The sequence below is a fragment of the Staurois parvus genome, unplaced genomic scaffold, assembly GCF_062004578.1.
Source record: "Staurois parvus isolate SC_StPar_1 unplaced genomic scaffold, SC_StPar_1.0 ptg000170l, whole genome shotgun sequence".
Taxonomy (NCBI): domain Eukaryota; kingdom Metazoa; phylum Chordata; class Amphibia; order Anura; family Ranidae; genus Staurois; species Staurois parvus.
The window spans coordinates 6,751,531-6,767,166 of record NW_028317966.1 but is presented as its reverse complement, the minus strand read 5'-3'; the positions used below and the strand labels follow the sequence as shown (position 1 = coordinate 6,767,166).

At 40.1% G+C, this 15,636-nt stretch overlaps 1 protein-coding gene across 1 annotated transcript in view; it reads right to left on the bottom strand.

The window, feature by feature from the left end:
* The window catches only part of LOC149462737 (uncharacterized), a 55,079-nt gene extending 40,761 nt beyond the window's left edge, over positions 1-14,318 (bottom strand). Inside the window, exon 1 of the mRNA XM_089676515.1 lies at positions 14,110-14,318. Within this exon, the coding sequence (XP_089532641.1) occupies positions 14,110-14,229 (120 nt within the window). The 5' untranslated portion in view covers positions 14,230-14,318. The remainder of the gene's footprint in view (positions 1-14,109) is intronic.
* Positions 14,319-15,636: the final 1,318 nt, after the last annotated feature.

Sequence of the window (15,636 nt, the reverse complement as noted above, 5' to 3'; positions counted from 1 at the left end):
TATTAAAAATGTGATGATGAGTTGAGATGAGTAAGACCTGTACTCAGCTGGTACATACCATTACTACGCTGGTGATCATTGTTTAAAGCACATGAAACTCCCTTTGTTGCAAAATTATTCTGTTTATTGACTTTTTATGCACATTTTTGTTTCCTGATATAACAAGTCACACCAGAGATGTTGCTAAACATTTACATTGTATAGTTTTGTTCCTTAATGCCACATAATACTAAGGGTGTTCATTTCATTTCTGGTGTATGAATATAAGATAATAGCAGGAGGTTGGTGAATGTCAAACATGTAAGCATGGCAAATACACTATACAGACACTCCTCGCTTAATGACCTACCTGTTTAGCGACCACTCGCACTTACGACCATCTCTTCACCGTTTCGACCGCTCACACTTACGACCATCTCACCGACGGTACGTGCTAAAACGTGGTTACGCGCTAAACGTGGTAGCGGTCCTGCGTCTCAAAGTCATTCATCATTCATGGCTGAAATTGTACACTATTCTGAGGTCCGGTACTGCTGGTTTCCTGGTCAGTATTCACATTTCAGCAGTACTGTAAATTACTGTATTTTTTTGCGATGCAAAAAAAAAACTTTATAAACAGCTATACTGTACTGTACTGTATACAGTCCAGGATCTCTCTCAGGCCCACACAATACAGCACAGTAGTGTGACAATACTGTATACAGTACAGATATAGTACATTACAGTATGTACAGTACAGTGTAACTATTTATAAAGCTTTTTCTTCAAGCATGCAAGTTGTGTGTGATCTGGGTGCCTTATTCTGTATTGTACTTTACCCCAGATGTCTCCAAAAAGGAAAAGCAAGGTTGCACCAGAAAATGCCAAGAAACAAAGGAAGGCTATTGATCTTGAGAAGAAAATAAAGATCATAAAGGATTATGAAGGTGGCAAAAAAGTCCATGAGATAGCACATGACTTGCATCTGGCACATTCAACCATTTCAACAATCCTTAAGGATAAAGATAGAGTAAAAGAGGCAGTGAAAGCATCAACAGGCTTTAAAGCCATAATAACTAGACAGCGGAAAGGCCTAATTCATGATATGGAGAAGTTACTGGCTATCTGGTTTGATGACCAGATTCAAAAAAGAATGCCATTGAACCTTTCAATAATTCAAGCCAAGGCACTCAATATCTTTGAGACTTTGCAAGCACGCAGCGGTTCAACAGAAACCTTTACAGCAAGTAACGGATGGTTTCAACGGTTTTCTCGAAGATTCAAGCTGCATAATCGGAGTGTCAGTGGTGAGGCAGCAAGTGCAGATGTAGAAGCAGCAGAAAAATTTGTTGACCAATTTGATAAAATCATAGAGCAAGGTGGCTACTGTCCAGAACAGATCTTCAATGTGGATGAAACTGGACTTTTTTGGAAGAAAATGCCTGAAAGATCCTATATACACAAAGAAGCTAAGACAATGCCTGGCTTTAAGGCATTTAAGGACAGGGTCACATTGTTGTTGGGAGGAAATGTTACCGGGTTTAAGTTGAAGCCTTTGCTTATCTATCGCTCTGAAAACCCACGTGCATTGAGCAGAGTTAGAAAGAACACACTGCCTGTTTACTACCGAGCAAATAACAAGGCATGGATGACTCAAGCTTTATTTGAAGATTGGTTCACCCACTGCTTCATACCCTCAGTGAAGCATTATTGTCAAGAAAAGGGCATTCCTTTTAAAATTATCCTCCTGCTTGATAATGCTCCAGGCCATCCCCAGTATCTTGATGACCTAAACCCAGATGTAAAGATAGTATATCTACCTAAAAACACAACTTCAATCCTTCAGCCAATGGACCAGGGGGCCATAGCCACATTTAAAGCATACTATTTACGCACAACTTTTTCCAAAGCTGTAGCAGCAACAGAAAATGATGAAGTAACTCTCCGTGATTTCTGGAGATCTTACAACATTTTAGACTGCATAAACAACATTGAATCCGCTTGGAAGGGAGTGACAGAAAAGTGTATGCAAGGCATATGGAAAAAATGCCTAAAATGTTTTGTGAACAATGTTGCAGTTTTTGAGAAAGATGAACATGTTGATGCCATAAATAAAACAACTATGGAACTTGCTAAAGTGCTTAATTTAGAAGTTGAGGTGGAAGATATTGAGGAATTAGTGCAATACAGGGAGGGAGAGCTAACTACCGAAGATTTAATAGAGTTGGAAGCACAGCAGAACCTGGCGGAGGAGGAAGAAGAAAATGAAAACATGGAAGAAGTACCAAAGAAGTTTACTGTGAAGGGATTAGCTGGTGTGTTCTCAAAAGTGAATGCAGCTATGTTCCAACTAGAGAGTATGGATCCGAATGTTGAACGATTCACAAAGGTGGAAAGACAAATAAGTCAAGTTTTACAGTGCTATCGTGAAATATATGAAGAAAAAAAGAAAATGACAAAGCAGACCACTCTAAGTGGATACTTTTGGAAAGTTACACCAAGCACTACCAATGCTTCAATTTCTACTCCATCGTGTCCCTTACCTGGGCCTTCAGCAGCTCCTGATAATAGCTCTGATGATGACACAGATGAAGATTTTGAAGGATTCGTTGACTAAAATGATAGCCTGAATTTGTTTTTTTTTGTTTGTTTGTTTTGTTTTTTTTGTTTACTGTATTTTAAATATCCTTTTTCCTTCTTGTACACTCTACAGTACAGTACTATGGTTTTTGGTGCTTTAATGTACCTACTGTACTTTGCTAACTTTATGTTCTGTACTACAACATTCCAGTACTGTGTGTAAATTACACAACCTATGCAAATTAAGACAAGTGGAAGTTTTCAGTTTGATCTTTCTTGTTATTTTACTTATTCAGAATACTGTACTGTATTGTCAAATACTATGCATATACTGTATTGTACTACTGTACTGTAATACATTGCAGTACTGTGTGTAAATTACACAACCTATGCAAATTAAAACAAGTGGAAGTTTTCAGTTTGATCTTTCTTGTTATTTTACTTATTCAGAATACTGTATTGTCAAATACTATGCATATATTGTACTACTGTATACAGTACATGCAGTTCCTCACTTAACGACCAATTCGCTTAACGACCAAGTCGTTGAAACGGAACTCGGTCGTTAAGCGAGGAGTACCTGTATTGTCAAAAGTATTGGGACGCGTGCCTCTACACGCACATAAACATTGACCACTTCCCATCTGGCCCATGTACATAAACGGCCAGACGGGAGCAGTGCAGGAGACGGTGGCTGTTTATAAACGGCCTCCACATTCACTGCCTGTGCGTGTTCCCTGGGAGTGAACGGCACCGTGATCCGGTGACCTCTGTGTCCACCGATCGCTGTACGGGACCTCTGTTCTTCTCCCAGAGCTTCCTCAGGATCCAATTTTTCTGTCTTCATTGTAGGATATGGTAGCTTAGTGTCAGATCTGTAACAGATAAAGAGACAACCCTCAAATATAGATGGTGTAGATGGTGCTGTAAAATATGAAATTGAACCATCAATTACATAATACAGGAATCACTTATATCTCCAGGTTTTGTTACTTTTTTTAATTTGATTAGGTCAAGCTGGCCCATAGAAGCTATTTCCATTACTAAGAAATGTGGCTGCTGTCAGCGCTGTATAAATTGTATGTAGCAACAGCTACAGATAGTATAAAGCACTATGTTCAGACAGCAGTATGGGGACTTCCCGTCCTGTTCCCCAAACAACTGCTCAGCCATTCACAGGAAGCCTTGTGTTTTATGAATGAATACAATGCTTCCTCTGATTGGCTGAGGTGAAGATTGCGATGTCATCTACCTCTTCACCCCAACCAGTCAGAGAAAGCATTTTGTTTATTGATAAAATGCAAGGCTTTCTGTGTATGGCTAAGCAGTTTTTCAGAATAGGACAAGAAGTGCCCGTACTGCTGCTGGAACACAATACTGTGTAGCTGATGCTACATAAAGTGTATACAGCACTGACAACAGCCACACATTTCAGAGTAACGGAAACAGTTTGTTGGGGCAGCTTGATACCTATCCTACCTACCAGTTTCATGGCCACTATATATGTACCCCAGCAGCCTACTCCCCACCCCTAGCCATAAGATTTGCAGCGGGTGCAAGCGGGGGAGGGTCGGAAGGGTCTGGAACACATATATAGAGGCCATGAAACCCAGAGGTAGGACAGGTATCCAAGGAGAAGATTACAAGGGCAAATCTAAATTCTGGAAAGCACTATAATGTCTTCTACCTATGGAAGTGTGAAATGCAGAACGCAAAATGCATAGAGAAAATACAGCCACTGTATTCAGTCACGTTTTAACATCCAGGTTTTTTCTTCTCATACCACAACACTTTCTTAATTAATGTTTGCAATTTTAATTTTTTTTAGTGATTTTTGTATCATTGGTTTATGGATATCTGTAAACATCTGGATTGTCAACCGATCCTCCTGATTATTAATGAGGAAAATAAAATGTGTAAATCCAGATAACTATAAAAAAAAACAAAAAAAACCCCCTTAAAGCCTTTTTTCCTCTATCTTTTATTAAACTTTTTTTCCTTACAAAAGCACAGCAAAATAATATTTACATCCAAAATGCAACCATTTCCCTAATATTTTGCAATCCCACCTCCCCACAACCCCCCCCCCTCACACACACACCCAAAACCCCCTAATAATTTACCCCGGTCCATAGAGCTCTTCCCTTCTCTTTCCAACTTTGCATTCTATACCTATGATCTTTCTCCTCAATCCTCACTTCAAACTCTTCCTTTTCCTTACTATTCTTCCTTTCCCTCCAGCCTTTCTTTTCCCTTCTACTTATTCATGCTATTGCATTACAGATCATTCCCTTTATTCTCCTACTTCAAATCAGATCTCTGGGTCTCCCATTACTTCAATATATTTTCCAGATGCCTTGAAGTCATACCATCTTCCCCAACCCTTTCTAAATTTGGTCATATTACCTTGGTCTATATGATATAGTTCCTCCATCCTATTTATATATTCCACCCTATCTAACCAGCCCCTCATTGTTGGGGGCTCCTATGACCGCCAAAATATTATAATAAACCCTTTAGCTGCGCTGATTAGGTGGTACAATATACTGTTTTTATACTGCTTCACTGATGCTTCTGTCCTATAAAACAAACACACCCACGGATCCTTCTGTATAGTTGTCCCCAATATCTCTTGTATGAATTGGATTATATCTTGCCAAAACCCCTGTATTTTTGGACAATCCCATCATATAAGTGCCATTGTACCCTTAATTCCACATCCCCTCCAACATAACAGTGAGACTTCTCGTTCTTTATGTCAAACACCAGCTCGTTAAACATTTATACCGTGTTCATATTAATTGACCCGTGTGTTAATTTAAACATTTTACTTATCTGTGGTTCACGCATTCTTGTTCCCAGTTCCCTTTCCAATTCTCTAAGAACAGCGGAGGACCCACCCCCCCCCATTTCAACAAGAATCTTATATATCCCAGAAGTAACATGCCTTGGTGCCATCCTGGAACCCAGCATCTTTTCAAACGGGAGCATTTCCTCCGCCATCCTCAGTGGTTGGGGCAACTTCGCAACAAAATGTTTTAACTGACAATATCTCAATTCATCTAATGACGCAAATAGCTCTTTTTTACTCTTTAAATCTTGGAAAGTACCTAACTTCCCTTTAACTACTATATTCCCAAAACGTGCATATTAAAAATCAATTGAATAACATTTTCAGTCTGTGGTGATCAGATACAGTTAGGTTTATATGCATGTTCGGAAACCTAAATGTATCTGAGCAACACAGACTGAAAATGTGTTTTTTAATATTCAAAGAAAATTCACCCATCCATCCATGTCTCATCTATTTTGTTGAGAAATCACTTTGAAAAACACCCTCTAGCAATTTTATCCATCGTCATTGTGAATAAGGGCAGATGATTCATGTAGCATTTACTTCCTGTAATCCATCTGCCCTTAGCTCAGGCATATGCATACATGAGAAAGCCCCTCCTCCAGGTGAAGAAAAAATAAATGCCGTGAAGACATCTGGGATGTATGACACCATTTTGGCTCAGGCCAGAATCCAGGAAACAATTGAAAAAAATTTAATAAAAAAGAAATTAAAACAAGTAAATAGAATATGCCTTAGTATCTATTTACTAATGATAGTTGGATAAGGGTTAAAATGGTTAATGTTTATTGAGCAAGTTTAGCTTTGCTTTAATGCAGTTATGTATTTATTAGGAAAACGAATATAGAATACATATTCTAATATAAATCTATGTATAGTCCCTACTACAACAGCTCACAAACTGGTGATAAATAGTATATCCGTGGCAGTTAAAGTGTCATTAAACCCAGACTATGAAAAACTCTCTTTACATGGTATATAACAGAGTGTGCACACTCACAAAGCCACTAAAGCATTAATTTTGTGTAGAATGAAATATATCCTGCCTTCAGCTATCCCTTTCATCTTCTCTGTGTCCCCATTGCAGGCTGAGATTGTGTAGACCAGCTAGTGTCCTCTACTGAGCATGCTCAATCTCAGTTTCCTTCTAAGCTCTTCATTTCCTCCTGTTTCTTATCTGTGCAGCCCACATGAGTATAGAGTCACACATGAGGACATATACACAGTGGTAAATGACAGCCTACTCTCTCCCTCCTCCTCTATGTCCACTTATTGCTAAATACTATGGGGGTGGGATATAGTATGCTGATTTATTACATTCCTAAAGAAACTCACAAAAAGCTTATTTTTAATATACTGTATATCAGTATAAAATATATAAAATAGAATTGCTAATGAGGAAAAAAAAGGCCTAGTGCATTACCATAAAAAATGTTTAATAAGAAATAAAATAGATGTTGTACTCACAAACGAGAATAAAGTCAAGGCACATCATAAAAGAACAACTGGGTCAACACCGCACTGAGTAACAGTCCGCAATGGGGAGTGTAGACATCCAATAAGCTGACGTGTTTTGAGGACTTGCCTCTTTCTCAGTGGCTCTGAGGAAGAGGCAAGTCCTCGAAACGCGTCAGCTTATTGGATGTCTACACTCCCCATTGCGGACTGTTACTCAGTGCGGTGTTGACCCAGCTGTTCTTTTATGATGTGCCTTGACTTTATTCTCGTTTGTGAGTACAACACCTATTTTATTTCATATTAAACATTTTTTATGGTAATGCACTAGGCCTGTGCGCCCTCTGTTTGTTCTTTCCTCATTCAGTATATTTGGATTCCCCCGGTCCATTTGAGGGCAGCAAGGTGTGCATGTTACAGGACATTCTTAATGTGGTTGTAGCCTGCATCGAGTCCATCCCCAAGCGCAGGAGCATTTGTGTTTGCTGGTTCATAATTGCTAATACCTGTAAAGTAAAAAAGCCTTGAATGCAGATGCCTTCTGAACAAAATGAAAGCTAGTGTCAATCATCTTTGACTCCGCCTACACTATAATAATGGCCAAAAAATAACCCCATTTGATCTTCAATAAAGAGTTATAGGGAGCTAGAAAACCGTTTTTTGATATTTATCATATCATTTGAATTGCTTTTCTGAAACTGTTTTTTTTTTTTTTAGTCAGGGCTGTACAGACACAGAATCATACTGTAGTGAGCATACAGTACATTAGAGTAATAGAAGCCCCTCCCAAGGGTCTGTCCCTGCAGATGCCAAAGAGCGGGGAAGATCACATGACTACACAACAGCGCTGCAGGAATAAGGTACTGAGGGAATTAAAACAAAAACAAAATACAGCGGCATGATATATATGACTTATGTGAATTAATGATGGCAGTTATCACTTCTCTGTTTAGTATCACTTTAATTGTGATTTGTATTTGTGATCAAAGTCCTTTCATTTAATAAAATACTTTAAAGTTTGGACTTCTAGATTCCATATTATGTTGGAGGCTAGTAGCATTAACCACTTGTTTACCACGCTATAGCCGAATGACGGCTATAGCGCGGTCATCCAGTTCTGGGAGGGCGTCATATGACGTGCCCCCTGTGCACCCCCAGCAGCGCACACCCGCCACACTCTGTGATCACTGTGTCCTTTGGATACAGCTGATTTCATGACAAGGTAAAAGGCTGATTATCAGTGCAGCCCCAAAAGTGCCCATCAGTGCCCAGAAATGCAGAAAATCTGTGCCTGCCAGTGCTGCCTATCAGTGCCGCCAATCAGTGCCCTTCAGTGCTGCCTATTAGTGCCCATCAGTGCAGCCTATATCCCATCAGTGCAGCCTATCAGTGCAGCCTCGTTAACGCACATCAGTGAAGGAGACAAATTACCTGTTTGCAAAATTTATATAATAGAAAAAAGAAAACCTACTTTCTTTCGGAATTTTCTGTCTTTTATTTAGCAAAAAATAAAAGAGACAGCGGTGGTCAAATACCACCAAAAGAAAGCTCTATTTGTGTGAAAAAATTATAAAAATTTCCTATGGGTACAGTGTTGCATGTCCACACAATTGTTATACAAAGTGCAACGTGCACTGAAAGCTGAAAATTGGCCCGGGCAGGAAGGGGGTAAAATTGCTCAGTAGGCAAATGGTTAAACTGGGTATAAAAAGCAGTGCGGGCATTTCAAGCTGCCACTCCCTATGTGTGTTCATGGTAATGAATTTTGGGAACAGCCTGGGCTGCTGATAGATGGGCACAGGCATCCCCCCCCGTACCAGGCCCCTCTGCTGAGCTGATGGGGCCTGCTGCCTGAGGGTGCCTTAGACTCCTCCATCTTCCTATCCTGTGGCCCTCCCTCTTCCCGCTACGCATCCCTCTCTGACTCCAACTCCCAGAATCCCTTGTGTTCAGCAGGGTGGGATGTCCAGGTGGAGCTCTCAGTGCAGGATGTTTGTAGCTGTGAACCGTGGTCAGAAACATGGGGCAGCATGAAAACCATTACAGAAGAGGCCCGGCGGGCACATCCCTTCTGGGTCATTTTTTATCTCAAATAATAGAGAATGGAACAACTTAGATATGACCAGTTGGGTGATGTGTGACAAGGGGATGCTGGGGGTGCAGACAAAGGTGTAATGGGGTGCCAAATGAGGAGTGGTGGGGGATAAATTGGGGCTGCAATGGGGTACAGAATGTAGGGTAATGGGGATGCAGTGGGTACAGAGTGTGGGGGTGCAGAGTGAGGTGTAGTGGGGGATGCAGGTGGTGCAGTGATGTAGTGGGGGGGGTGTAGAATGTGGGGTAGTGGGGGATGAAGGGGTGCAGAATGTAGGGTATTGAGGGATCCAGTGATTGCAGAATTTAGGGTGCTGGGGGTTAGAGGGGTTGCAGAATGTGGGGTGTAATGGGGTACACAGAGAGTAGAGGGGGATGCAAGGTAGAGCAGAGTGAGGTGTAATGGGGGAACAGAGAGAGTTGTAGAGAATGCAGATTGTGCAGGGTGAGGTGTAATGGGGGATGCAGAGGGTGCAGAATGTGGGATAGGATAGTGGAATATGCAGAAATTGCAGAATGTGGGGTATGGGAGGATGCAGGGGGAGCACAATGTTGTAGTATTAGGGATAAACGGGGTACAAAGTGAGGTGTAATAAGGGATGCAGAGAGTGCAGAGTATGGGGCAGTGGGGGGTGCATGTGAAGACGTTGGGGAGAGGAGCCTATCAGGCAAGCTATAAAGGGCCCTGTGATTTGTAATGGTGGCCCCAGGAACACCAATAAGAGATTGGTGCCACATTTTACTCAGCAGACTCTTGGAGTGAGTATCTTAATCTAAGCATTCCAAATTTGAGATGTAACATTCGTGCTGTGATGTAAAGGGGGACTGCTATAATATAAAGGGGGAGATGTACTGTACAAAGGGGGGGGTGTGATATAAAGGGGACATGATATAAAAGGGGGGCTGTAATGTGAAGGAGGTGCTATAATGGAAAAGGGTGACTCTATTGTAAAGATGAGGTACTACGATGAAAATGGGTGGACTGCAATGTAGAGATGGAGCATTGTGATGTAAATGGGGGCATGTGATGCTAAGGGGTTGAACTGTAATATATAGATAAGGGACTGTACTGTAAAGATGGGGGACTACGTTGCAAAGGGGAACTGTGCTGTAAAGATGAAGGACTGTGCTGTAAAGATGAGAGACTATGATGTAAATGGGGGTCTGGAATGTAAAAACGGGGCCTGTGATGTAAAGATGGGGGACTAAAACGGAAAGGGGGAACTGTGATTTAAAGATAGGGGAACTGTAATGTACAGATGTGGGACTGTGATGGAAAGGAGGGGAACTGTGATCAGGACTGGTGCTTCCACTAGGCAAACTAGGCAGTCACCTAGGAAGAAAGGACAGAGGAAGATGCCCGCTGTCTGGGGCCAGTGTAGCAGACTGAGTTCCTCTCAGACTCAGTCCCTTACAGCAAGCTGGCTGGCGGCTGCTGATCACTGTGGAGTTTCAGTCCTTCTCTTCCCATTCATCAGTGGAGGTGCACCTGCAGAGGAAAGTAATGACTGACTCTGATGTCTCGTGTCTGTGTGACTGTGACCTGGTCAGCCATCCATCACATGTGCAACGTGTCAATGAGTGACGACATTATTACAATCCCACAGCCTGCTCTACTAGTACTACTAGGGTCACATTGTCAAGGTAGGAAATAATTTCCAAAAGCGTTTTTTGTTTTTGCCAAGTTTATTGAATATAGACATTTACACAGAACATCGAGAGACAACATTCAATGTTTAATCATTCTTGCGCTTGGTATTGCTTCATTTGAGTCTTTCATGTTGATTTTATTTTTTACATCCTTTTTGTTGGGACTGACATGGCTGAGGAGGGCAAGGAGGGCAAGGAGCTGTGCAAACAAAAAGTTATAATATGAGTACATGTATTAAACAGTTGTTTTCTTAACTGACCGTATAAAATATACAGTATACACTTTCTGCATTGTAGATTAGCAGAGAAACCTGATATTCAGTAGTCACTCTTGTCTTACATGAACAATTATATACTGTAGGTGGTACATTGTTTCCCTGTTCTCTGAGCAATCCTGTCAGCATTTACACCATAAATTAGTACGGAATCCTGAAATATACTTTGATTACAATTAACCTTTCACCATAACCAGTCTAGGTATACTTTGTCGTTGATCCTCAAGCCCTGAATCACAGAAGCCATGATTTCCATACACTGAACTGATGGCCAACAACCCTGAAACAGTTGTATGCAATTTGGAGAAAATGGCCCTATAATATTAAATTCCAATTTCAGGCAACTAAAAAATATCCTTTGCAGTATGGCAGTGCCTGCAGCGCAAGCATTAATTGCTTGTCTAGGTCGGAACAATCTAAGAAGATTTACCTACCTGCTCCTTCACTTCTCTCTGCTGCTAGACATGTCCCTGCAGTGAGTTCTCCCCCATGCTCTAGTGGCCCAGGCCTATGATGTCATCAAGATCAATGCAGGGTCCATAACCCTGCTTTGCATGTATTAATACCAAAGGACAGTCCACTAATGGAGCCTGTAGAATCAGGGAGGTAAAGTGTTCCTTCTCTCCCCTAGACTAAACAAGTAATTAGCTCTTGTAGTGCGGATGCAGCTCCACTACAAGGGATCAGTTTACATTTTCCCGGAGTTGGGCTTTAAGCAGTATGAGTGTGATAAACCAGTGGTTTCTTGATGTAGAGTTGTACCAGGGGCAATACCCATAAGTTTTAGTCCTAATTAAAAATGGATTGTAAAAAAATGACATCTGTAGTAAACACATATACATACATGGTCATATATGACTAGAGTATGTTTAAAGAATTTGTATTCCTGATATGTGCCTGCTGTACCATGTACTTGTATGAAAAAATATCCTGTTCTCTTTGTATTGCTTCCTTTGTGTGAAATCCCTGGTGTTCCTGCCAGTCCTCTTTTGCTTTCCTATTAAACAATGACCACACTAGGCATGAGAGTACAGCATGGTCAGTTTTCTGTCTGTGCTGGGAGCTAATCCAATGATCAGGCCTGTGATGACATGCCTCCTCTGCACAACTGTTTACTGGGAAGATCAGTGTCCTGCTGTTTCTCCTCCCCTAGTTCTCTGGGCTCCTTATGTAGCTGAGAACAGATGGTATATGTTCACTTACAAAAAAGGGGATGTGCAGTAGAGCAGCAGCACTCCCGGGTCAATCCCTCCTCATTGGCTGAGACACAGCAGTGGGAGCTATTGGCTCCCGCTGCTGTCAATCACAGCCAGTGCTGTGCCGAGCAGGGAGAGCTGTGCTCTGTGTGCCTTATGGACACACAGATGTGTTGCAAGATCGAGCACACACGAGTGCCCCCAGAGCAAGCTGCTTGGTCTGGGAGCACATGTGCATGCTCACTCTTGCGACGAGCATGCGGGGGGAGGAGCATGGACGGGGGGCCTGAGAAAAGGAGGATCGGAGTTGCTCTCTGCAAAATCATTGCACAGAGCAGGTAAGTATACAGTAACATGTTTGTTATTTAAAAGGGAAAAAAAAAGATTTGAACATTTAGTATCACTTTAAGATTTTTTGCTAATTACTGTACATGTTGATACTGTTGGCCCAAAGTGAACCTGCAATAACAGAAATATAGAGGAAGCCATAGCTGACTTGTTTTTGACCTTCCGGAAGGTTTCACCCCCTGCACACAAATAGAGCTTTCTTTTAGTGATATTTGATCATCACTGAGGTTTTCATTTTTTTCTATATAAATTAAAAAATCCTGAAAATTTAGAATTTAAAAAAAAATTGTATTCCATTTTTTTTTAACTTTCTTTTACTTTTTTTTTTCCATAATGTCATCATAGTGACACTATACTACTCTGGGGGGGGGGGGGTGATCAGGGATTTTTTTTTATCACTCTGGGTTTGCCTATAACAGAGATGATCACTGTTAAAACCAATAGTAAACTGTCATGAATGGCTTTCAATTCATAACAGCTGCCACTGCTGACATGTTTTGAAAAGGTGCATGATGAATTGGAGTAGTCAGGCCAATCCTGGCTTCACTACATAGTTAGCCACTGATCTAGAGCCAGAGCACAGGCAGAAATTACTGCACTTCTGTACTGGATACTTGTCCAGGTCTGTGACTCCATGTACTAAGGCCAAAATCGTAATACAGTTTTTTCCATTTTTATCTTTTTAAGAAGATTCTCCTTCACTTCCTGACCTGTAAATTCAAAGTATACCTAATGACAAATGTCCTCATATTCCTATTTTGGGGGCAATTAAAAATTTTGGATCTATCCTCACTTATAATCCTGGGGACATTGTTGACATTGGTTATCTCCCTAATGAAGACACAGAGGTTTTAATCCCTAAGCACTCTATCCAAATCTAAAAAAAGTTTTGCCTTTAGAAATACTTTACCAAATAGTAAGCCTTGGCTGCTCCCATATATAAATTGCCCTAAAGGCAGTGAAAATGATTTACTACTAATGTGTACAACATAAATCTTTCCGCAAAAAAAAATATAATGGCAATATATGCCAGCTGAATACATAAAAATTACATTTGTAAATGATTTTTGATGTTTACAGACTCACCAGGCTTAGGGCACTTTGGTTTTTGGTCCTGACATTGCTGCACTGGTTTGCATGCTGTAAAAAGAAAAGTAGGGACATTATTTATGATGCCACATGTGGTTTAGCCATTAGATCACTATTGGTAATGATAAGATATAAAGGTTTAAAGAACAATTCAAAAAGAAAACACTAAAGCCGAATTTGAGAAAAGTGTCTAATAGCAAATATTTCTATTTCTTTGATCTCTGATAGTTGCTCAGACTTACAGCAGCATATTTGTAAGGCACGGGACAGCACTAAAAAATTATAGGAGAAAATAATGCACTTGCTGGTGGTGATTGATTAAAATGTATTCTTACATAAAATACCTGAACTTGTAACAGAAAATTTTCTATGAAACAAGCATGTTATTTAGGTTGTCAGATATGTTTTTCTTCATTAATCCTTTATACGTTATACAATCCTTTGAGTTAAGTTATTATTTTTTACTGGTGACATAAGACTTATGGATTTAAATGAACACCTCAATGTTATAGACACTAAAACAGGGTAAGACCATTCAGTCAATTTTTCCACTATCTGAAAGCTTATATAAGCATAAAATGCTACTTACGGTCCTGGCACTTCTGATCATGATGTCCATGATGCTCATGATGTCCATGGTGCTCTTGATGTCCATGGTGTTCATGTTGCCCATGGTGTTCATGATGTTCATGGTGTTCCTGATGTCCATGGTGTCCACCTTTAGTTGAAGACATTGTTGTTGGTTGGTGTTAGCAAGTAAGCTCAAAATTAACTCAAAGGAATAGTAAGTTATGTTTTGACTGCATTGAACCTGTTGCTTTTATACCCAAGTTGTTTCCTGATTGTAACGGAGGTGTTGAAAACCTTGAAAAACCAGTTTGATTTTTTCCAAACCTGACATTCCTTTTATTCAGGAATCTTTAGAACAAAAAATAATTATAATGTTCCATAAAGGAAGAGGTGTTGCCTTCTTAGTGTGTCATTTAGTTGCCAATTACACCCAAATCTTACATTAGTTGTGGATGATTCACTTTTTGAACTTTAGGTCAAGATTTCCATAGCCGATACCATGACTGAATTATTACATAGTCCCAGAATTCCACATTTTTGTTGCTCTAACTGTAAAGTACCCTCTACACAGTTTCAGATTAAACCTTTCCTCCAACCTCAAATTGTAACTGCATGCCCTTGTCAGGGACCTAAGGTTAACCACTTTTCCTCCAGGAGATTTACCCCCCTTCCTGAACAGGCCATTTTTTGCATTACGGCACTGCGTTACTTTAACTGACAATTGCGCAGTCATACAACGTTGCACCCAAATAAAGTGTATGTCCTTCTTTCCCACAAATTAAGCTTTCTTTTGGTGATATTTGATTGCCAGTGCTTTTATTTTTTGCACTATTGAAAAAAGCAAATGACAATTTTAGGAAAAAAAATATTTTAGACTTATTGCTATTAAACATGTCTAGTAAAAAATGTTAAAAATCCAATTTTGTCATAAATGAATGCCAAAATGAATTCTGCGACATGTCTTTGCTAAAAAAAATCAATATAAATGCCAAAAACACATAATAAGCTAAATCTATCAATAAAACTGCTGGTAATTATAGCGGTATAGATAATGGGATTTTCTTTTTCTACTAGTAATGGCGGCAATCAGCGACTTTTAGTGGGACTGTGGGACTGAGGCAGATATTCTGACATTGAGGGGAACTGAGTTGGTGTCACTGACATCTCCAGTGACACCAATACAGTGATCAGTGCTAAACAAAAAGCACTGAAACTGTACTAATGGCACTGGGCAGGAAAGGGTTAATATGAGGGGTGATCAAAGGGTTAACTATGTGTAGGGAGTAACATAAGTAGATAAGGTGGTGTAGCGCTAATACCATGTGATAATAGACATAAAAATATAAATAAAGGACTCGATATTAAATGGGGGAATACATAATTGATATGAATAAATATATAGGTGTACAGTGGTGCACCTAATGTGTAGCCCAAAAACATGCCATCAAGAATGTGACTAAATATAAGTGATAGGTGATATAAATGAAACAAATATTAACCAAATATAAATACATGTGATCATAAATAAACAATATTCATAGATCAT